Raw genomic sequence first — 22108 nt, 5'->3', positions numbered from 1 at the left:
GCAGAGCTGGGCCCTCAGTCAGCAGCCACCATCCTCCGGCACCCAGCTCTGCATGCAGCAGCACAGAAGTAAGGGTGGCAATACCATACTATGCCCTCCTTACTTCTGCACTGCTGCTGACAGGGTTCTGTCTTCAGAGATGGGATGGGATGGCATTGCCACCCTTACCTCTGTGCTGCTGCTGACGGGGTGCTGCCTTCAGAGCTGGACACCCAGCCAATAGCCACCGCTCTCCAGCCACCCAGCTCTGAAGGCAGCATAGAAGTAAGGGTGGCAATACCGTGACTCTCCTGCAACTCCCTTTTGGGTCAGGACCCTCAATTTGAGAAATGCTAGTCTCCCCTGTGAAATCTGTATAGTAGAGGGTAAAAGCACACAAAAGACCAGATTTCACTGTCTGTGACACGTTTTTCACGACCGTGAATTTGGTAGGGCCCTAGGCATAGATAATAAGGGGATACACAGATAGGAAGAGGAGCATATAGATGGTAAAGGACACATAGGAAGGGAGGAAGGGATGCATAGATAATTCAGCCTCACCGATGGTCTGCTGCCTGACTAGATGCCCATGATGGAGGCTGAGCAGCAGGAGGAAGATGCAAACACCCCATCTGAAGATGAACCCAAGAGCAAGGCTCACGACTGCCTGCGCTATGCACCCCTCTGGATAGTCCTTGTGCTGTTGGCTGGAGCTGGTGTGCTGACCTGGTATTTCCTAGGTAACAGTTCTACCGTGTTTTGTCTTTTACACTGGTGATCATGTGTCCTAGCAAGGAAGAAGCTGATTTAGATGCCAAAGAGAATCAGTGACTCCTGGATGGGTTGCCATGGGTCACCCATCTGTGCACTGATTCCCTAGGGAGCTAGCTAAGTTCCTCCACCCAGCCAAAGAGCCTTCTGTCCTCCACATCCATGGGTTAAGCTGTCTGTGTCTTTTGTTGTCAGACTACAGACCACGACACTTGGAATCAACCGTCCTGCAGTTCTACTCTGGCAGCCTCCGGATCCTCAATTGTCAGTACTCCCTGGATCTTGGACGGCCAGAATCCAGAGCCTTCTGGACTGAGTCAGCAAAGCTACAGAAGATGGTGAGGGTGGTTTCATGTGTGGGGGCTGAGGCAGGTCAGTGAGTGGGAGAAGTGGGCCACAGGTACTTCTGTGAATGGAAGCCTAAGCAGGTTATACCAAAACAGAGGGGGCTGGAGCACTGGGTGGGTTCCCTGGGAAGTTTGCTGTTGTACTCTTGCTGGCTAGTTATCAGTTGGCATTCTCGTTACAGCTGAGGGAACTTATTCGTGTCACGGACCTGGATCCATATTACAACTCCAGCACAGTATATGCCTTCGGGTGAGTGTTACTTCCACATTTGTTTGCTTTTCAGGACTCTGTCTCTTCTGTCCCATGTGAAAGTTACAGCTAGGTTGTGAACTTGTTCAGTAGCCATCTATTCATCAGACAAGAGCTGCTGCAACCTCCATTCTTACTCCACATGGGCTCTGGATTAGAGCCTATTGAAAAGTGGAATTTCCATCCCAGAGGAAATTCCAATAATTTAACATTGCTTGTCAGCCCATACTCAGATGAAAATCAAAATATCAAAACTTCTAATGGAACAAAAAGTCCAGAAAGAAAATTAATTCAGAAATGTCAAAAGGTTTAGTCTCAGCATTTTCTTTTGAAAGAATGTTTTGGCATTCTTTGAATCGAAATGTTTCATTTTGTACTGTCAGCACAAAATGAAATACCACAGAGAAAGACCATGATGCATCCTGGGAGATGTAGTTCTGCACAGGGCAGGGCCCGGAAGGGAGAAGTGGAGTAGGAGGGACCTGGACCTACAACTGCCACAGAACACTGTGGTGGCTAGGACAGATGTGGAGATTAGTGTCAACACGATCCTGACATTTTGTTTTGCTTTTCCCAATGGCAAATTACATCAACAGTGATCTTTGCCCACCAAAAATGTCTATTTCAGCAAAAAAAAAAACAAAAAAAACACACCAAAAAAAACCAAACCCAACACCTTTTTCCAGCAGGAGAATGTTTCATTCACATTTTTTCACTCAGGCTTCCTGGCTTGGTCCATTTTCTCTGTCATTTAGCTGACAAACTACAGTAGTTGTGATCTCCTGCAATGTATCAATGGTCCCTGCACAGGATTAAAGGCTCATTCTGATCAGCTGAACAGAGTCTAGAATCAGTCACTTGTCACTACTGGGAGATGGGACATGGAGCCTTAAAGGTCAACATTTTCAATCTATGGCAGCAGCGACCACAAGTCATTTCCACCTGAAGCACATTCAAGTGGATTATAAAAAAGTTTAAATGATCTCATTTTAGTTTCTAGTGGGGCAGGTATCCAGATCATTAAACCCACCATTCCCAGTGGCACAAGATGGCTTCCTCAGCAGAAAGACCAACTATTGAATGGACCATTGATACACTGGCTCTTCTTTTCCACTAAAGGTGGTCTCTCTAGGTTGGGGCTGAGGCACATTGGTGGGGCAGTGTGTTCTGGGACATTTGCACTGATGTGCTTGATCTGTAGCTAAAGAGAGGAGGACATCTGTCTCCAGGGCTGAACTCACTTGAAATGAAAAGGATGAAGGAAATTAATGTGCTATCTCCCTGCTAGGGAGGGGTCCCTGACCTTCTTCTTCTGGTTCGCCCTTCAAGTCCCCAAGAGTCAGCACAAGGAGATGACTGCTGAGAGGGTGAACATGACTCTCTGCAGAGAGCTTCTCGCCAGTGCCAATGGTACAGGCAGACTCTCCTACCAGACAGAGTACAAGGTTGATCCAGATTCTCTGGTTCTGCTGGGTATGTATCAGCCACCCAAGTGTGACCTAAGCTTTCAGGATCAGGGGCTGAGGCCTATAAGTTGCTGCCGGCAGGCTGAGAGGCTAGGCTGAATGGCATTACTAAAAGGGAAGAAGAGAGGAAAGGAGGAGAGGAGTGTGTTAAAGAAGGGAGAGGAAGGGGGATGAGGGGAAAAAGAGAGGAAGGGTAGAGTGTAAGCTAGAGGGAAAGGCAAAAGACAGAACAGGACAGGGGAATGAATTACAAATGTTTCCTCCTTGTACACACTTTTCATGAAGTTTGGTTATTCCCCTGAAGAATTACAGACTCATGGAGTAAGAGATAGCAGTGACTGACTAGGTAGCATCTTGTCCTTTCCTCTACCTCCTCCTTCAACTTTGGCAAACACTGAGTTGTTCCCTACACTATATGCTTTGTAGCTTTACTCCAGTGTCCTAAGCAACTGGGCTTCCATGACATTCCTTGGGAGACTATTCCACTCTCCGATAGACTGAGAACAGAACTGAATGCAACATACTTAGATTACAGTTGTTTCTGCTTCATGATGCTTGTAATATTTCCATCATTTCAATTCCTTATATTGACTTCAAGATTTTATTTTTAATCAGTGCACAAAATAGAGATCACAGCTTGTTAAAGTGTCCTGGGAACGAGGTCCTGACAACTGCCCTTGATATTTCAGGTCCTTTTTAGGCCTTGATCCAAAGTCCATTAAGTCAATGGAAAAAAATGCCATTGATGGCACTGGGGTTTGGATCAGGCTTATGGTGTGATTGCTCCCTCCTTGCTCTGTGCTGCGATACCTCTGTGCATAGAGCTCACAATGACTGTTTGTTTGTTTAAATTCTGCCCTATTGCATTGCAAACTCATCTGTAAGTTTGCTATCACTGTTACTCCCAGGGTCTCTTTCACTATTGCCAGTTCCAAGTTTCTCATTAAATAATATGTTCCAACCATTTCCCCCTAGATACATTATTTTGCATTTTCCCCAGATTAATCTTATTTTGGTATATCCCTACCCTATTTGTCATTTCACACAGTCCTTTTCTCTCTGTTCTCATGGCTGTTTTTGAATTTAGTATTGGGGAATGTCATTAAAATGCTTTTTACTCCCTTTTTCAGATCATTAATGAGGATGTTAAATAAGACCAAACCTAACGTCCCACTGAACACCTCTCTCCGTTTATTAAATTGCCATTTATAATTATTTTTTATTTGCAGCTTTTCAGTTTCTGGTGCACTGTATGTGACAGTGCTCACATTCAAGCCAATTTAAATTAAGATTTCATGAAACACATGCCTAATGATTCACTAAAAATCAAGCTATATTGCATCTTCTGCTTTCCCTTTATCCACTAATTTAGTAATTTAGCAATTGAGTTTGTCAGTACCATTATCTTTTAAAGGTTTTCAGTTTTTTCCTCTCATCCCCTTCACATTTATTCATTATTTTATTAGGGTCTAAAGTTAGATTTGCTCAATTCTAATTGCCACGATCATCCATGGGGGTTTCCCTGTTTCTCCATGAAATTTCAAAATGTAATGTCTGTAGTTGAATAAGATTTGACAGTTTGGGAAGAAGTATGCCTAGCACCTAGAGCAGGGGGCAAAAATCTGGACCCCAGGATTCTATCTCTGGGATAGACACTGCTTTGGCAAATCACTTAATCTAGGTCTTTGTTTACCCATCTGTAAAGTGGGAATAAAATGATAGTTAACAACACTTTCCAACCTCACAGCTTGTTGAGGTGTAATTAATTGACAGCGGTAAAGTGTTTTAAAACCCTCAACCAAATGCTCCTACGTGAAGACTCTTAATATTACTAAATTTGTTAGCTGCCTCTCTATCATGGGGTGCCTATTTTATCAGCCCACTGATTTGTATGTGGTAAGATTGTCCAAGTCTTCCCTCACTTTACTAATAGCTATTTGTAAGCCCGCAATCTCTCTCTAGCCACAGGATTTCAGCCCCTTTTCTTTCAGGAACTCATTTTTATTTCTCCAGAATAAAAATCTATTTAACACAGGTTCAAAAAGATCAATCACATCCTTTCACCCTGACTCAAGGTCTTCTGTAGGAGCCTGTCTACTCCCTATAGGATTACCCTTAGCAGGCCATCTGCCTTGGAATCATATATAACCTGGCCTCTTTTCCCTGCCCTAGGAACTCCTGAAACCACACTCTTCCCACCCCTCAGCAGCCCTCTGCTCAACAAACCTCTTGCTGGCCTTTATGAGGACCAGGTGATCTACAAGCTATCACATGATCACTGCCTCTTAGCATGAGCTGGGAGGCAGCTGATCAGTCACAGGTGGGGCTGGGCCCAACTCCCCTAAATGAGCCAACCACCCTATGACACTATTTTTTTAAACAGGCTTGTGGATTGTCCTCTCTTTATGTTCCTTTTTAAAAGTACATTTAATAAAGCAGTATCCATTGGGCATCACTCACCGGAGGCCCTGTTATCTCTCCACCCCTGTCTCTCAGAGACTACAAGAAACTCCCACTGTTTCCAATGAAAGTTATTCATATCCTGTAACAGGAAGAATAGGGGCCCAGATTTCTTAATTCCCCATAACTGGTTTTCTTGTTAAAGAATCCTTTTGGACTGCAGTATTCTGTTAACCTAGTATTCACTGTGCCAAACTCACATACCTTGTGGTCACTTGTACCAATCCTCCCTATTATCCTCACATTTTCAGGGGTTTTTTTTCCCCCATTCATAACTCTTTGACAGCAGATTCAAAGCCCACTGAAGTCAATGGAAAGAATCCTCCTGCCTTTAGTCCCTGAGTGAGAAGAGCCCAATCCCCTTTGGGATTTGGATCCTTCTACCCCCACATCTCTGCTCACCCCAAGGAACTTTCTTTCCACCTAAAGAAAGAGAGAAAGAAGGTGGAAAGTGGGTTGGGTCACAGGCAGGCAGCCAGGGTAGAACCTGGGAGGTGTGGGAAGCAAGGCACTTCCCTGGTGTACTAGTGCTTGACAATGAGCACGGTTAGGAGGGGAAGGATAAGGACTGGTGGCCTAGGTTAATGACTGACTTGTGTGGGAAGGAAAGAATATACTTGAGAGAGGACCAGATGATGGGCAAGCAAAGAAGGAGAGAGGCTCATGGCAGGCTGAGGCATCATGGGTAAGAGGGACAGGGCCCAGGATAGGAGGAATGGGAGCTAGAGGAGGTGACCAAGGTAGATCTTGATAACAGGCATAGGAAGGAACGAAGGCACCCAGGGTAGTGCTTGATGTGGGGGGAGAGAGAACCATTGGGCACAGAAAGGAGAAGAGGGGCCCCATCCTACAGCTTAGATTTTAGGTACTACAGATTCTTATGTTTTTGTCTTTCTTTTATATATTTCCTTTCCAACAGAATCCAGTGTGAAAGACATAGTAGTGCTGAAATCCACTCGGGGTAGGCCATCCTTTCCCTTGCTCTTTGAGTTCATTTTGTTTGGGGGGATTTGGTGAGGGGCCAGAATTATTGTTTACTGTCCTGAGATGTGAGATCAAGGAAAATGACAGGAAGAGAACTGTATTCACGAAGCACTGATGCTGCACACAGTGAAGAACACTTTCAAAAGCACCACTGTGACTTTCAGATCCGCAGAGGTGTTAGGTATTTATCTCTCAATGGAAGTTAAGCACCGAAATCTCTTTGAGGATCTGGGCTAAGGTGCCTAAATCACATAGGTACTTTTGAACACTTATCACAAACTCTCTGGCTAATAGCTGGACATTTGCGCTCAGGTGCTGCGTATGCATGAATGTGTGCATTTGGAAACGCTCTTCCCTTCGCTTACCGTCCCCCTTCAGAGCTGCCAACGCAAAGAGAATTAGAAGGGGCAGCAGGAGAACAGGCAGCATGTACTGTAAACGGAGGATGGGGCCAGGGGAACAAGGAAAATGAGTCAAACAGAAGAGAAATAGGAGAGTGAGAGTTCGCCTAGAAGAAGGGGATAATTAGCATGGAGTTAGCTAGTGAGAGGGGATTGGTGTCACGGGGAGGAACTAGGGTAAAGCGTGACAGTAAACTGAGATCACTGGGAGGAACTGGGCTAACACAGAACCTAACCCTGTAGTAGGGGTTTGTATTGGTCATCATTAGGGTATCTTGTTGGCAAGAGCCCTTCCAACACTCAGCTAACAGCACTCTGGGGTTCGGTTTGTCTCATGGATTCAGGTTGCTACAGGTACAGCCGCATCAGGGCAGAGGAAGTCTTCAGGCTGAAGGGCCCTGACTACTTGGCCTCCAGTTGTCTTTGGCACCTCCGTGGTCCCGAAGGCCACATGATCAAACTACGTCTGGAGTGGACCCTCCCAGAGTGCAGGGACCGGCTGGCCATGTATGATGCAGCTGGGCCACTGGAGAACCATCTCATCACCTCGTAGGTAGCTTTTGTACGACACTGATATCAAATACAGTGAGCGGTAGGAAGAAGGTCAGTCAGCTCCTTAGCTAGTATAAATTGGTGTAGCTGCACTGACTTGAGTGTAACTCTTCTGATTTTACACCAGCTGAAGATCTGGCTCTAAGATTCCTTAGGAATGGGGTCTGGCACAAATTAAGATGAGAGGGAGAACTAGGGCTCCTGAAGGGTCTAAAATAACTGATTTATGGATGAGGGGTTGGTCCCTCTTCTGGGGTGCCACCTGGTGCACTGCGGTTCCACTGAGCCCATGCGTACCACCAGCCTAGGCTGCCTCACCCTGTCCTGCTGCACACACACAGCTAGGGACACACCCAGCTGCAAACAGACACAGAGATCAGCTCTGTGTGGGAAGACTCAGTTCAGGGATTGCCCAGCACTCAGGTGCACACACTCTCTGGAGTGTAAACCCAAAATTATATTGCCTTGCACTGTGGAGAGATCTATACAGCATAAAGTCATGAAATTCGCTCCCCCTTTCAATGTGGAGGAAGATATGCTCAGCTTTTTGCCCTCCCCATTATGAATTACACAAACTGGTTATAGAACAAAAAAACCCAAAAAACCCAAGTGCATTAACTATAAAAGGTAGATTTTAAGTGATAAGGGATAGCAAACAGATCAAAGCAGATTACTGAGCAAATAAAACACACGCAACCTAAGCTTAATATACTAAATTAACTAGTTAATAGTAGCACATTCTCACCCTAAATGTTGTTTCATGCAGATTAGAGTTTCTTGAAAGTAAGCTGCACTGCTTGCAGCTTAAATCTCCAGGTGTTCTTTCCACAGGCTAGACCTTTCTCACCTGCGCTCCCTGCCCCACAGCTTGGTTCCTTTGTTTCTTCAGGTGTTTGCAGCAGTCTTCCTTCTTGGGCAGGGAGGCAGTGAAGAACCACCAAGATTAACTCACTTCCCAGCCTTAAATAGGATTTGCATATGGCAGGAATCCTTTGTTTCCCAGTTTGACCCTCCACCCCCTCCTAGTGGAAAAATACCAGCAGTCCAAGATGGTGTCCAGTATTAGGTGACATGAACACATGACCCTGTAGTGTCAAAGCAACTTCCCAGGAAACTTCTCAGGAAGGAGGGAGATTAGTATCTTTAAAGTCCTATTGTCCTTCCTAATGGCCCATCCAGGCTGATTGCACACTGTCTGGTGGGTGTTCCCCAAGCGTAAACACAGTTGTAATTGTTATAGTCAATATTCCTAACTTCAGATACAGAAATGATATATGCATACAAATGAATAATCATATACAGTAAATCATAACCTTTCCAATGATACCTCACATGATCCATTTTGCATAAAATATATCTTAGTTATGCCATATTCATATCATAAGCATCTCTCTAAGAAGAATATGGGGCATAGCGTCACAAGGGGGACCCCATGGTCTCAGAGTCCTCATGAAGGTGGTCTGGTTTGAGACAAGATGAAGATCCTAACAAGGGGTGCGGACATGTTCCCCCACCCTGATCTGAGCCCTTTTCTCTGTGCTATACCTTGATTTGGTTACTAGGTCCAGAGCTTCAAAGGTATGTAGGCTCCTAATGTTCATTGATTTTGATGAAAGTCAGAAGCCTAAACACCTTTGAGGATCTGGGCCTTAATGTCTAGCAACATACTGAAGTTAAAGGTCTGAATAATCGCATCCTCTCTCTCCCCTCCGTCTCTTACCACCACTTCACTCCTCTCCTTTCCTCACTGCTTTTACTCATTCCCATCCTCTTTCACACTTCCTGCTCTCTCTTTCCTCTCAGATTCTATGGCTGCAGCCGTCAGGAGCCCATGGTGGAAGTCCTTTCTTCGGGCCACGTCATGTCCGTGGTATGGAAGAAAGCGATGTACAGCTACTACGATCCTTTCATCCTCACTGCCCAGGCTGTGCCCTCTGAAGGTGAGGAAGGCTGGAGGGAAAGCGTGGAGAATGAAGGAGCTGGGAGAGCTCACACAGTGCAGACCCCTTGTCAGTTAGCCTCACACGTATTCTACAGGTCACTTCACCCACCATCACAAGATACTCCTCCATTGAGATGGAATATGGCAGCTGTTTCACAGCACATAGAACCACCACACAATGGCTTGGAATAGGAATTCATTAAAGATTGTGAGGCACTTAGATGCTCCAGTGATGGCAGCCAAAAGAAGGATGGCAATAGATAGAAGTGAGGAGTCCTGCATTCAGCTAAAGTCACAGGGGAATTTAGGTCAGCAGAACAGATTCCTATTCGAAATTGGCCAAGAGAAGGAGGTTAACAACCTTAATTTGCACGAAGTGCCATGGGAACTTTAATAACCATGAGTGGTCAGGGCTGGGGTTGCCAAGGCAACTGACAGAAGGCCACACTAATGTCTCAGTAACCCCTAACGTCAGGCTGGAGCAATGGCAGAGAGTCAGAGGGAAGAGCACTGCCGGGTACAGCAGCAACACTGCTTTGGACACTTCTCTGTTGTGTCTCCCAAGCTAATACAAGCCAGGCTTGACCCCGGCTTAGCTCACGAGATCACAGCTTGTAGCCTTTCCCAGTTGGCCTTTCCTCTTTTTTCAGACACTTACTCATTTTTGTGCTGTACCCACTGCCCTTTTCTCCAGCTCTGGTCTCTTGGCATCTCCTGCACTATGATCCTTCACCCTATCGTCCCCAGCTCTTCCCGACACGTACGCACTGTGGGAAGGCGGCATAGCAATGTAGGAAGCCAAGCAGGCAACCACACCTGCAGTTGATTGTCTCGGCAGTCTGCTTCTGAGGGCCCCCCCTCATCAGGAAGTAGCTCCCCTGGGATGTTTCTGGTGCTCCCAGTGAACCCAGCTGGGAAAGCATGATGTTGGTCCCACAGAGAACACAGACCATGAGCACAGCAAACAGCTTCATGGGTCTCTAGCAAACGCGTAGCCTGTGTCTTCCTCCATTCTTCTCTTGCGGGTGAGGCATGTCCCTTTTTTCTGAGGATCCAGTTTTCCCAGGTGATGTGTGTGTGTGTGTGGGGGGGTGTCTGTGTTTTCAGACTGCCAGGTGAATCTAACGCTGCAGGGAGGCCTGGAACTGCAGGGGAAGATCAACACTCCACACTACCCGAGCTACTACTCGCCCAACACACAGTGCACCTGGCTCATGACGGTGAGCCCCACCCCCCGTGGCTCCTCCTCTTTCTCTAGCCAAACCTTTCCACAGTAGTGGCTTTAGACAGAGCACCAGGGCACCTTTTCCCCTACACCACTGCTCTGTGGCAATGCCCTCTCCACTCAGACTCAAGTGATGTGTGGGCGGGGGTTGAGTGCCCTGCAGTTTCATCTCTGCAGACCCTACAGCAGAGAGTCTCAAACAGAAGGTCATGAGATCACAGCTCTTCCTGTAATGCTAAATGGGAGGGAGTCCCCGCTAGATCCCCAGCTAGATGGGAGGAAGGTTGCGGGGAGGCGCGCGGGAAGAGGTTTCCTGTAAGGAAACGGCTGGGAATCATTGCCTTACAATACTTCCAATTCTGGCTGTGGCTCTCAGCCTAGATCTCCACCCTGGACTTGTGACTATCAAACTCACTAGGCAGTCACCTTCTGTTCTTCAAATCCAGCCTGTCTCAGTTCAACCAAGACCCAGCATTAGAGTAGCAGGGATGAGGAGAGAGGTGCATTGGCACAGCTAGGTGCAAGGCCCCAGGACTGGAGCAGCAGGCTTCCTGCAGGGCTGAGGTGCTTTAGCAGGGCTGGAAGTAGGATCTAGGGCTGGAACAGCCAGCAGTGATGGTGCAATGGGAAAGGTGTTTAGGGAGAGGTAGGAGTGGTCTAGCAGGGAGTGTTGGAGGCCATGACTGAGGGGCTCTGGCAGAGGTCTGGGAGGCAGGCCTGGGAGGCAGGCCTGGAATGACTGAGGGTGCCACACTTCAGGATTAAGGTGGTGGCCAGAGGGGGCAGTGGCCTGGTGCCTGTGTAGACTGTGCCTAACTCTTGCCAGCTTGGTACTGTGTGAATTCACTGCTCTCCCATTTGCGTTCATTTGCCCCTTTCATGCCAACGGGTCCCATTTGTTTGGCTGGAAACAGCTTGCTGCTGCTCTCTCATCTCTGCTCTTGGACCACTCTCCATGCAGGTCCCATCTCTCGACTACGGAGTTGTCCTATGGTTTGATGGCTACACACTGAGGAGACAGAAGTATGATCTGCTGTGTACTCAAGGCCAGTGGATTATTCAGAACAGAAGGTCTGTGCTCATGTTCTTGCTGGATTATCACTCTCCATCTCCAACCCCAGATTACTTCTCCATGAGTCTGAATTCGCCCCCACACCTCTGGTTTAGCCAGTCCCCAGGTCTGCTAGGAAACATTTGCCAGCTCTAACTTCTATCTTCTTGCTCCCACTCAGTCATTTGATCTGTGCTATTAACCGTAACTGCTACTACTGTGCTGATGGCACTCAGTTGTCCATATCTTTTTCAATATTCTAGTAACTCCTCCTTGTCCACTGACTGCCTATCTTGATCAAGTCAATGTATTGCTTTGCCTCAGCTTCCTTCAGAAAAGGATCTCAGAGAGAGAGACGTGCTTCTTTTGGGCAAAGGCAACATCCTCAAACCTCTCCAATGTCGCTATCAACTTCCCTTCTTCCTCGTGCTGCGTAAAGCAGATTGTCTTGTTTCCCCCACTTTGTGCAGCCCTGGCGTCCTCCCACACCTCCTGTGTTTGCAAATGTGCCTATCACCACCTCTGCAGTATCGTCTGTGTGCTACTGCCTCAAATCTTCCTCCGCACAAATCTGCCTGAGTCTCTGCCTCTTCTTGCTTTGCCTATTAAAAACTCCCTTCTATAAAGACTTCTCTATGGCGTCCCTAAGCCCAGCTGCCGTCATGCACTGCCTGCCGCTGCCCATTTTCTCCCACGTACAAAGAAGCACAGCCAATGCACTGCCATTCTCAGAGCCTTCCAGCTGGCTCCACTTTAGTTTCAGGAGCCTGTTCAAAATTGTGCTCTTATTTTAAAACTCTGTTTGGGCCTTTTCCAACCTACCATGCAGACCTTGTCTCTGCTGCTCACCTGAGCTCAGCCACCTCTGTCTTTGGACCCAATCCAGGGAATTGTTCCAATGACCTCAGACTCTCCACTATGGGTGTCACAGCCTATCAGCAGCAACAGCTGTCTTGTATGTCTCCAACTTCCCCTTTATTTGTATCCCTTCCTTGCATGTACTTTTTCCTTCTTTTCTCCCTAGTCCAACCTCCCTAACTCTTATTTAGCCATGTGAAGATCTAGGACATGAGTTCATAGGAAAGACAATATAGAAATAGCACTGGTTTAGAAAGCACAAGTTCTGCTCTTACCCAGACAGGTCTAAATCAGGATTAATGCCTCCAAAGTAGGTGGAATCATTCTGGATTTATGCCGAGGTAGCAGAGCAGAATTTGGGCCTGTGTATAAAATATGGCCTGTTTGCAGAAGGACAACCATGACACCAATTCCCTATGCCTGGTTTTTGTTACCAAGTGCATAATATTCTCCCCAAAGCTGTTCAGTCCGGAACATCCAGAACCATTACATGTCTCTCACAAACTTTAAATGGTGTTTTACTTTCGCCATCATTTCAAATTCTCTCCATCTCACCCTTAGCATGTCTCTTTTCCTTTCCCTCCATCAGTCTCTAGGGCTGCTTCCTCACACATTTCATTTTCTCTGGGCACTCGGGGCTAGCCCCTGATCTTGGTTATACTAGTGTAAAACCAGTGATGTCTCCAGAGTTGCTCTGGCCTCAGGACGTTCCAGTCAAGTAGCTAAGTGCTGGTGCAGTGGAGAGCAGAGCGTGGTGCTGGATGGCCTGTCTGCTGAAAAAGCCTGGCTTCCCCTGCATTTCCAGGAGCATCATCACTCTACATCCCCAAAACATAGAGAGTTTTTCCCCATCTCTGCTATCCCAGTCCTTGTGGTTCTCTCCTTCTCATGGTCCAGACCCCAATTCTCAAGTGCCATGGAACCTTCCTGCCCCAACACCCTTTTCCCTTGAGGACGACATTTTTTCTCCTTCATACAAACTCTTGGATATCCTGCCTGTACTTCTCTATCAGGTTGTGTGGCCTGCGGACCCTGCAAGCCTATGCCGAGCGAATTCCTGTTGTATCCTCTACTGGCATCACCATCAGCTTCACCTCTCAGATCTCTCTAACCGGACCTGGAGTGCAGGCTGCCTACAGCCTCTATAACCAATCTGATCGTGAGTACAGGGCTTCTTATAGATTAGACACACTGATTGAGAATGTAGTCTGCATCTTTCACTGCTACCCAGTCACCAGCAGGTTTCTCAAGCTCCTGGCACGTGTTGAGAGCCACACATGCCAAGTCCTAGATACAAGCTCACCTATAGGTACAGACGCACGTTACCCTCATGAATGTGTGCGCATACACCACTCTGAACCATGGACACACAAGCACACAACACTTGATCATATGCACAGCTCACAGAGGTACTGAGGGACCGTACACCTAGGCACAGGTAGACTCACCTCTGCCTCTGTTTTACTGAGCTGGCCTTGGAATTAGATGCCTTAGCTTATTTTAATTTGAAATGACTGTTTCAATCACAAAGGCTCCTGGAGAGTTATTTCCGGCTTTTCCTTGAAATCCGTGTGTGTGTGTGAGAAACAAAGCCTGACACACACACACATTCTCTCTCCAAGTCTGTCTTGTCTCACTGTGCAGTACTTGGCAGGGTACACGGTCCCTCTCTACATACTCCCTGAATGTCATGGGGACACCTCTTTCATGTCCCTGACCAGGGTTTTGCAACAGCCCCAGGGAATCTATCCCAGTATTCCTCCCAGCATCATGCCTGGTGTGGCAGGATGTAATAACAGTGTAGCCCCCAGGAGTTCTGGTGAGAGATTGCCCTTGATTTCCTGGACCCTGTCATATGACCTGCATTGGTTACAAACTTTCAATACCCCCATTGCCTAGCCAGGGTGCATATGCACGGAGTCCAGGGGCTGCCATTACACAGGACTTTGGAAACATAGCAAGCACTGAGCAAACATCCCTGGAGAGCTGGCAAGGTCAATAGCACTTGTAGCCACACACTTTTGAGCCTCAGTGTTTTGCTTTTAGGAGGTCCTGTAATGGGGACTAAACATTCCCTTGTGATTCTTTTTAGCCTGTCCCGGGGAGTTCCTCTGTTCTGTCAATGGACTGTGCGTCCCAGCCTGTGACGGGATCAAAGACTGCCCCAATGGACTGGACGAGAGGAACTGTGGTGAGTCATCCATTATTTCTACCCCCTGTCTCTCCTCAGCGATTTTCAGCCCAGTTCAACCCTCTCCTGCACAAAGGAGTAGGTCTCCATGGTCCAAATCCAACTCTCTAATGGGGGATCTCTGTGGGAGACAGGAGAACCCCACAGAGACTTCACTACATCAGTCAGGGGGGTGAAAGTAACAAAGGCATTGGCCTGGTTACATGCAGGCAGTCAGTCTTCAGTCCACCAGAATCATACTGCTTCAGTCTGTTAGGAAGCAAGACTGAAAGCTCAACGCGCACCAGGCTCCTCCACGCACTCTCGAGGCCATATATCCCACAGAGACAGTTGGCCCCAGAAAATGGGGCAGTAGAAACAGTTTCCATACGCCAAGATCTACAAGTTCCTCAAATAAATCAGTGTCCAACCTGCAGCATTCCTCTACCCCCACACTGCTAGTACAGTGCAGGCCATGACCACAAAGGTAGTTTTCCAAGGATGAGGCTCATCTGTTGCACTGCAGGTGTGCTGACCCCTGCAATTTCCCCAAATACGGGAAACTTGACCTCATAATTTGTGGTAGTGGGGGACTGCGTTCGCACTCTCCCCTGAAAACAACCCCTCCCCCCAAACAAAACTATACTCCTCTCTCCCACCACAGCTCTGCCAGTGATCCTCAGTCCTGGCCTACAGCCCCACCTGCTGTTCTAGGCCTGAGTGTCCCACGCTGCTCTGCCAACACACCACAGTCTTGGCCACCCATAACATATGGAGTGCTCGCACAGCAGAGCTCTGTGTAAGAGTACTCTACTCACCACTGGATAGTGCTGCCTGCTGGCCATTCTGGGTATTAGCTCCATCAGGCCAATACCCTTTCCTGCAGTTGCACTCCATCTCTCTCTTTCAGTCTGCACCCTTCTCTCAACCTAGGAGCTACTGCTTCCTCTTCATGACTTGGCCCTCCATCCAGTTCACTCAGATCTTCCTCTTCCAGGGTAGTCTTTCAAAATCTCTCCCCAAGCAGCGTCAGGCAGTCCTCACACTGCTGCCCTGACTAAGTCATTCCTACACCGACTCCGGCAGTCTTTGTATCCACTACCCTTAACCATGCCATTCTGCAGTGGATGGTAGGAGAACCCAGGCCCACCCTCTACTCTGGGTTCCAGTCCAGGGCCCTGTAGTGAAGTAGTTAAGATGGGCATCTTCACCACCTTACTGCTCTCAGCCCTAGACTTCTGCCTACTGTGCTTCTTCTCCCCCTTCTTTCTCCTTTACCTCAGGGAGAGGGACTACAGGCTGGCTTCCTCCCTGTTGTCCTCACACACTGCTGCCGGCCTCCTGTCTTTATAGATGCCCCACCTATTTCCTCACAGGTGAGCTTCCTTCTAAATAGCTCCCTCCACACAGCTTAAAGCACTGTCGTTTGCAGTTTAATTGGCTGATTGGGCCCACTTGGCCTAATTCAGCTCTGGCAGGGCCAGTGTGGGGAGTACAGCCCCCTCACAAACTCTTTGTATTGTCAAACCACTTGCAAATATCACCTAATTAACTCTCACAGCTGCCCTGGGAAGTATGCTTAGTATTACTACAGATGGTGTGTGTGTGTGTGTGTGTGGGGAAACAGAGAGGAAAGTTAGATTATTTGCCCAGGGCCACCCAGCAAATCAGTGGAGGGATTAGCACTAGAACTCTGGCATTCTTGGTCTCATGCCCTGAGGATGGGATTAGGAGTTATGTGCCTCTGTGCAGCGCTGCCCATGCCTGTTAGTCCTGGCATGCAATAGTCCCTCCCTGCTGTTCCAGGCCTCCCATGAAACTCACAGTCCTGTGCTCACAGGAACATAAGAATCACAGTGCTGGGTCTCACAGGGCTCTAGTTACCCCAGGATCTGGTCTCTGACCATGGCCAGCACCAGATGATTCAATAAGAGGTACAGAAAACCTTATTGTGGAAAGTTATTGACTAAACCTGTCCATGGAGGAAGTTTCTTTCTAAATCCATCAGTTAGTGCTTGATTCGAAGCAAGAGGGTTTGTTATCTCTAGTTGTGTCCTCCCTGGTGTCTTATATAGCTGTGGATGTTCTCATCCTCTAAATGTCTGATCCTTTTTAGAACCCTATTAAGATGAATTCAAACTAGAACAGGTGCAGAGAAAGGCTATGAGGATGATCAGAGGAATGGAAAACCTGCCTCATGAGAGGAGACTCAAGGAACTTGGCTTGTATTGCTTAACCAAATGAAGGCTGAGGGGAAATATGATTGCTCTCTGTAAATACATCAGAGGGATAAACACTCGGGAGAGAAAGGAGTTATTTAAATTAAAGGCCAATGTTGGCAATAAGAACAAATGGATATAAAATATTCATCAATACGTTTAGGCTTGAAATTAGATGAAGGTTTCTAACCATCAGAGTGATGTTCTGGAACAGCCTTCCAAGGGCAGTAGTGCTGGGGGGGTAGAGGGGAAACACAACAGGTTTCAAGATTGATCTTGATAAATTTACAGGGGAGAAACAGTATGATGAGACTGCCGTGACGGTTATTAGCAAATATCTCCAAAGGCTGGTGATGGGACTCTAGATGGGGAAGGCCCTGCATTACTACAGAGAATTCTCTCCCAGGTTTCTGGGCTGGTGAGTCTCGCCACTTGTTCAGGGTTTAACTGGTGGCCATTTTTGGGGTTGGGAAGGAATTTTCCCCCAGGTTATATTGTCAGAGATCGGGGGCGGGGGGGGGGTCACCTTCCTCTGCAGCGTGCGGCACGGGTCACCTGCAGATTTTAAGTAGTGTAAATGGTGGATTCTCTGTAACTTGAAGTTTTTAAAATCAAGATTTGAGGACTCCAATAACTCAACCAGAGATTAAAGGCCAATTATTGGAGTGTGTGGGTCAGGTTCTGTGGCCTGTGACGTGCAGGTGGTCAGACTAGATGATCCTGATGGCCCCTTCCGGCCTTAAAGTCTGTGAGTTCTTGGCCTCTGATATCTTGTGGCTGTGAGTTCCACAGGCTAATTATGAGTTGGCTGTAAAAAGACAGTATTTCCTTTTTCAGTTCCAAATGTGCTGCATTTCAGTTTCATTCAATGTCTCTGTGTCGTTGTATTATTAAAATGGATAAAAAGAAGCAGCCCAATTTACCTTCTCTACCACGTTCATTGTCCTGTGTGCCTGTCAAGCCCCCTCCTTTTCATCTCATCTCTAAAGTAAACAGCCCTAGTCTTTTAAATCTCTGTTTTTATTATTCCAGATTTTTCCAGGCCTCTAATCATCTGAACTCCTTGTGTTAATTATTACATAAATAATAAATATATGGAGGCAGTGCCTGGAGGCCCCAGCCCCATTGAGTTTGGGCCTGTTCACACAAGCATAGCAAGCAGACAGTCCCTGCCCCCAAAGGACTTATAATCTAATGATAAGACAAAAGACAACAAGTAGATGCAACAAACAGCAAGGGGAGCACGAGGTAACAGTGAGCCGACCGTAATACATGTCATGTGCTGTGGCCAGTGCTTACCAGTGCCTGAGCCACTGTTGAGTGTTTTGCAGGCAGTGTGACAAAGGTGGGCTTAAGGAAGGATTTGAAGATATGTAATCTAGTGGCTTTGTGGTCTTCTAGTTTTGTTGTAGATGGGCTAACCAGGACTGGGTACAGTATTCCAAGTGAAGACGCACCTTTGATTTATAGAACAACATTAGAATATTTTCAGTATTACTCTCATTCCTATTCCTGATAGATCCGGACTCTTTGCTTGTCTTTTTAGGGTATGTCCACACTGCATGCTAAGCCCAGGCTATACCTCAGGTTTCAGCCAAGTCCCCCTTCCATCCACACACAAATCAGTCTGACTTGGGTCAGCAAAACACTCAGGACCTGGGTCTTAAGACCATGCTGGGGGGTGGTTCAGTGTCTGAGTCCTGCTGTGACTCAGATCCAGGCCCTGTCATTTTGATGTGTAGATGCAGCTGAAGCCACAGACCCCATTCAGAATGTCTGCGTAGTGCAGTGTGGACACATTAGCACAGCTCAGACACCTGCGTCCAGCAATTGTAAGCCCAGGTTTACAATGCAGCGTGGACACTCAAGCGCAGGCTTGGTAACACCAAGTCCACAAGCCCAGGTCCCACCGACCTGGGATTACAATGCAGTGTAGACATACCCTTTGAGCCTGGCTGTACATGGAATGGAAGCTTTCAATAAGCTAGTTAGGTGACATCCAAGACTTTTTCTTGCATGGTTAGTGAATTTAAAACAGATCAAGTTTCTTCTTCCTAGATGCATTACTGAGCATTTGTTAACAATTTCTTTAATCTGCTAATGAGCTGCCCTCTGAAATTTGCTGCAGTCTTCTCTAGTCTTGACTAACCAAAATAATTTTGTAGCAGCTGCGAATGTTGCCACCTCACTGCGCTCTTTTCCCTCAATTATTAATGAATATATTAAACACCAGTCCTAGCATGGAACCTTGGGCATGCCATTCTCTTCTGCAGGGCCTGATGAAATTCATTCTAAAGTGATTGCTTCAGCTAGTTCTGTAATCTCAGAACTGTTAGTAATTATCTTTGAGAATGTATGGAGGACAGGTGAGGTCCCAGAGGGCTGGAGAAGGGCAAATAGTACTTATCTTTAAAAGGGGGAACAAGACTAAAAGAGGATCCCAGGAATTATAGACTAGTCAGCCTAACTTTAATACCTGGAAAGATACTGGAACACATTATTAAAAAATCAATTTGTAAGCACCTAGAGGATAATAGGATTATGAGGAATAGCCAGCATAGATTTGTCAAGAACAAATCATGCCAAACCAAATTAATTTATTTCTTGACAAGGTTACTGGCCTAGTGGATAAGCTGTGGACATGGTATATCTTGATTTTAGTAAGGCTTTTGACACAGTCCCACATGACAGTCTCATCTAGGGTAATATGAATTTACTATAAGACGTGTGCACAACGGATTGAACGGCTGTACTCAAGGAGTAGTTATTAGTGGTCTGCAGTCAAACTGGGGGTATGTCTCTAGTGGGGTCCCACAGGGGTCAGTCTTGTATCTGGTATTATTCAATATTTTCATTAATGGCTTGGATAATGGAGTGGGAAGTTTGCAGATGACACCAAGCTGGGAGGGGTTGCAAGCACTTTGGAGGACAGGATTAGAATTCAGAAGGATCTTGCCAAATTGGAGGATTGGTCCAATTTCAACAAAATAAAAGTCAATAAAGATAAGTGCAAAGTATCAGAGGGGTAACTGTGTTAGTCTGTATCCACAAAATCAATGAGGAGTCCGGTAGCACCTTAAAGACTAACCAATTTATTTGGGCATAAGCTTTCGTGGTAAAAAACCCACTTCGTCAGATGCATGGAGTGAAAATTACAGATGCATACATAAATATACTGACACATGAAGAAAAGGGAGTTATCTTACAAGTGGAGAACCAGTGTTGACAAGACCAATTCAATCAGGGTGGATGTGGTTCACTTCCAATACCTGATGAGGTGTCAATACCAAGAGGGAAAATTGCTTTTGTAGTGAGCCAGCTGCTCCCAGTCCCTATTCAAGCCCAAATTAATGGTGTTAAATTTGCACTAGCTACCCAAGATCCATGGCACATTTGGTGGCTGAGCTTTGTGACTTTGTCCTCACCCACAACCATTTCAGATTTGGGGACAAATTATACCTTCAAGTCAGTGGCACTGGTGTGGGTACCCGCGTGGCCCCACAGTATGCCAACATTTTTATGGTCGACTTAGAACACTGCCTCAGCTCTCGTCCCCTAGCGCCCCTCCTCTACTTGCGCTACATTGATATCTTCATCATATGGACCCACGGGAAGGAGGCCCTTGAAGAATTCCACCTGGATTTCAACAATTTCCACCCCACCATCAACCTCAGCCTGGACCAGTCCACACAAGAGATCCACTTCCTGGACACTACAGTGCAAATAAGTGACAGTCACATAACCACCACCCTATACCGGAAACCTACTGAACGCTATACTTACCTACATGCCTCCAGCTTCCATACAGGACACATCACATGATCCATTGTCTACAGTCAAGCCCTAAGATACAACCAAATTTGCTCCAATCCCTCAGACAGAGACAAACACCTACAAGAGCTTTATCAAGCATTCTTAAAGCTACAATACCCACCTGAGGAACTGAGGAAACAGATTGACAGAGTGAGATGGGTACCCAGAAATCACCTAGTACAGGACAGGCCCAACAAGGAAAAACAACAGAACACCACTGGCCATCACAAACAGCCCCCAGCTAAAACCTCTCCAGCACATTATCAATGATCTACAACCTATCCTGGAAAATGATCCCTCACTCTCACAGACCTTGGGAGGCAGGCCAGTCCTCACCTACAGACAGCCCCCCAACCTGGAGCAAATACTCACCAGTAACTACACACCCCACCACAGAAACACTAACCCAGGAACCAATCCCTGTAACAAACCCCATTGCCTACTCTGTCTCCATATCTACTCTAACGACACCATCATAGGACCCGACCACATCAGCCACACCATCAGGGGCTCATTCACCTGCAAGTCTACTAATGTGATATATGCCATCACATGCCAGCAATGCCCCTCTGCCATGTACATTGGCCAAACCGGACAGTCTCTATGCAAAAGAATAAATGGACACAAATCAGACATCAGGAATGGTAACATACAAAAGCCAGTAGGAGAAGACTTCAATCTCCCTGGACATTCTATAACAGATTTAAAAGTAGTCATTCCTCAGGAAAAAAAACTTCTAAAAACAGACTTCAAAGAGAAGCCACAGAACTACATTTGTTGGTATGTGCAAAGGACTTCACGTAGGAAGGGAAAAATCAAATGCACAACTACAAAATGGGGACTAGCTGCCTAGGTGGTAGCACTAGGCCAGGTTTTGCTCTTGCTGAGCTAGTTCACTCCCCAGTGTAATTCAGTCTGAGCTCTCTCAAGGAATCCAGGGAAGCAGATTCCAGCAGGTTTAGTTGTTTTTTATTTCAAGCCACCTTAACAAATCAAAAACCCCTTCAAAGGCTAAGCAGTCCCTTCCCCAAATCCATCCCTCACACCGGGAAGTGCCACAACCCATTCTCCTGGCTCTTACCTCAGAGCCTCAGGAATAGGAGGACTTCACACAGTCTCCCTTCTGTCCATTTGGTTTTTGGAGCAACCCCTCTGTACAGTTGCTCCAGCAGAAAGTATTAAGCACACAGCCCCCTCAGCTTTCAGGAGGGTCTGGCCATCTCACCCCTCCATTTCCTGCTGCCCTCTTTTCTGAGGCTTAGCCAGTTACGGTCCAGCTCTTTTCCCAGGTGCAGCAGGTGAGGCTAATCAGCCAGTCAGCTAGCGGCAGGCCTCTGACCCCAAAGGAATGGTATCCCTTATACTGTCATAGGGTTATGGTGGATCACAAATTGAATATCAATCAACAATGTGATGCAGCTGAAAAAAAGGCTAATATCATTCTGGGGTCTATTAATGGGAGTGTTATAGGTAAGACATGGGAGATAATTGTCCCATTCTACTTGGCACTGGTGAGGCCTCAGCAGGAGTGCTGGGTCAAATTCTGGGCATCACATTTTAGGGAAGATGTGGACAAACTGGAGAAAATCCAGAGGAGAGCAACAAAAATTAGAAAAAGTT

The 22108-nt window shown here is 46.8% G+C and overlaps 1 protein-coding gene and 1 non-coding gene across 2 annotated transcripts in view; both read left to right on the top strand.

Moving 5' to 3' along the window:
- Positions 1 to 562: 562 nt before the first annotated feature.
- TMPRSS6 (transmembrane serine protease 6) overlaps positions 563 to 22108 on the top strand; it is a 31755-nt gene continuing 10209 nt past the window's right edge. The window contains exons 1-11 of the mRNA XM_073325420.1: positions 563 to 719; positions 946 to 1088; positions 1280 to 1347; positions 2636 to 2820; positions 6193 to 6234; positions 7003 to 7207; positions 9014 to 9150; positions 10260 to 10372; positions 11339 to 11448; positions 13300 to 13445; positions 14379 to 14477. Coding sequence (XP_073181521.1) covers positions 563 to 719; positions 946 to 1088; positions 1280 to 1347; positions 2636 to 2820; positions 6193 to 6234; positions 7003 to 7207; positions 9014 to 9150; positions 10260 to 10372; positions 11339 to 11448; positions 13300 to 13445; positions 14379 to 14477 — 1405 coding nt within the window. The remainder of the gene's footprint in view (positions 720 to 945; positions 1089 to 1279; positions 1348 to 2635; positions 2821 to 6192; positions 6235 to 7002; positions 7208 to 9013; positions 9151 to 10259; positions 10373 to 11338; positions 11449 to 13299; positions 13446 to 14378; positions 14478 to 22108) is intronic.
- On the top strand, positions 14909 to 15070 carry LOC140905663 (U1 spliceosomal RNA). Its single transcript, XR_012156906.1, has one exon. It is a non-coding gene; the product is annotated as a U1 spliceosomal RNA (small nuclear RNA).

This window comes from Lepidochelys kempii, chromosome 1 (genome assembly GCF_965140285.1).
Source record: "Lepidochelys kempii isolate rLepKem1 chromosome 1, rLepKem1.hap1, whole genome shotgun sequence".
NCBI lineage: Eukaryota > Metazoa > Chordata > Testudines > Cheloniidae > Lepidochelys > Lepidochelys kempii.
Note: the sequence above shows the minus strand (reverse complement) of the source record. Positions and strands in the feature narration are given on the sequence as shown.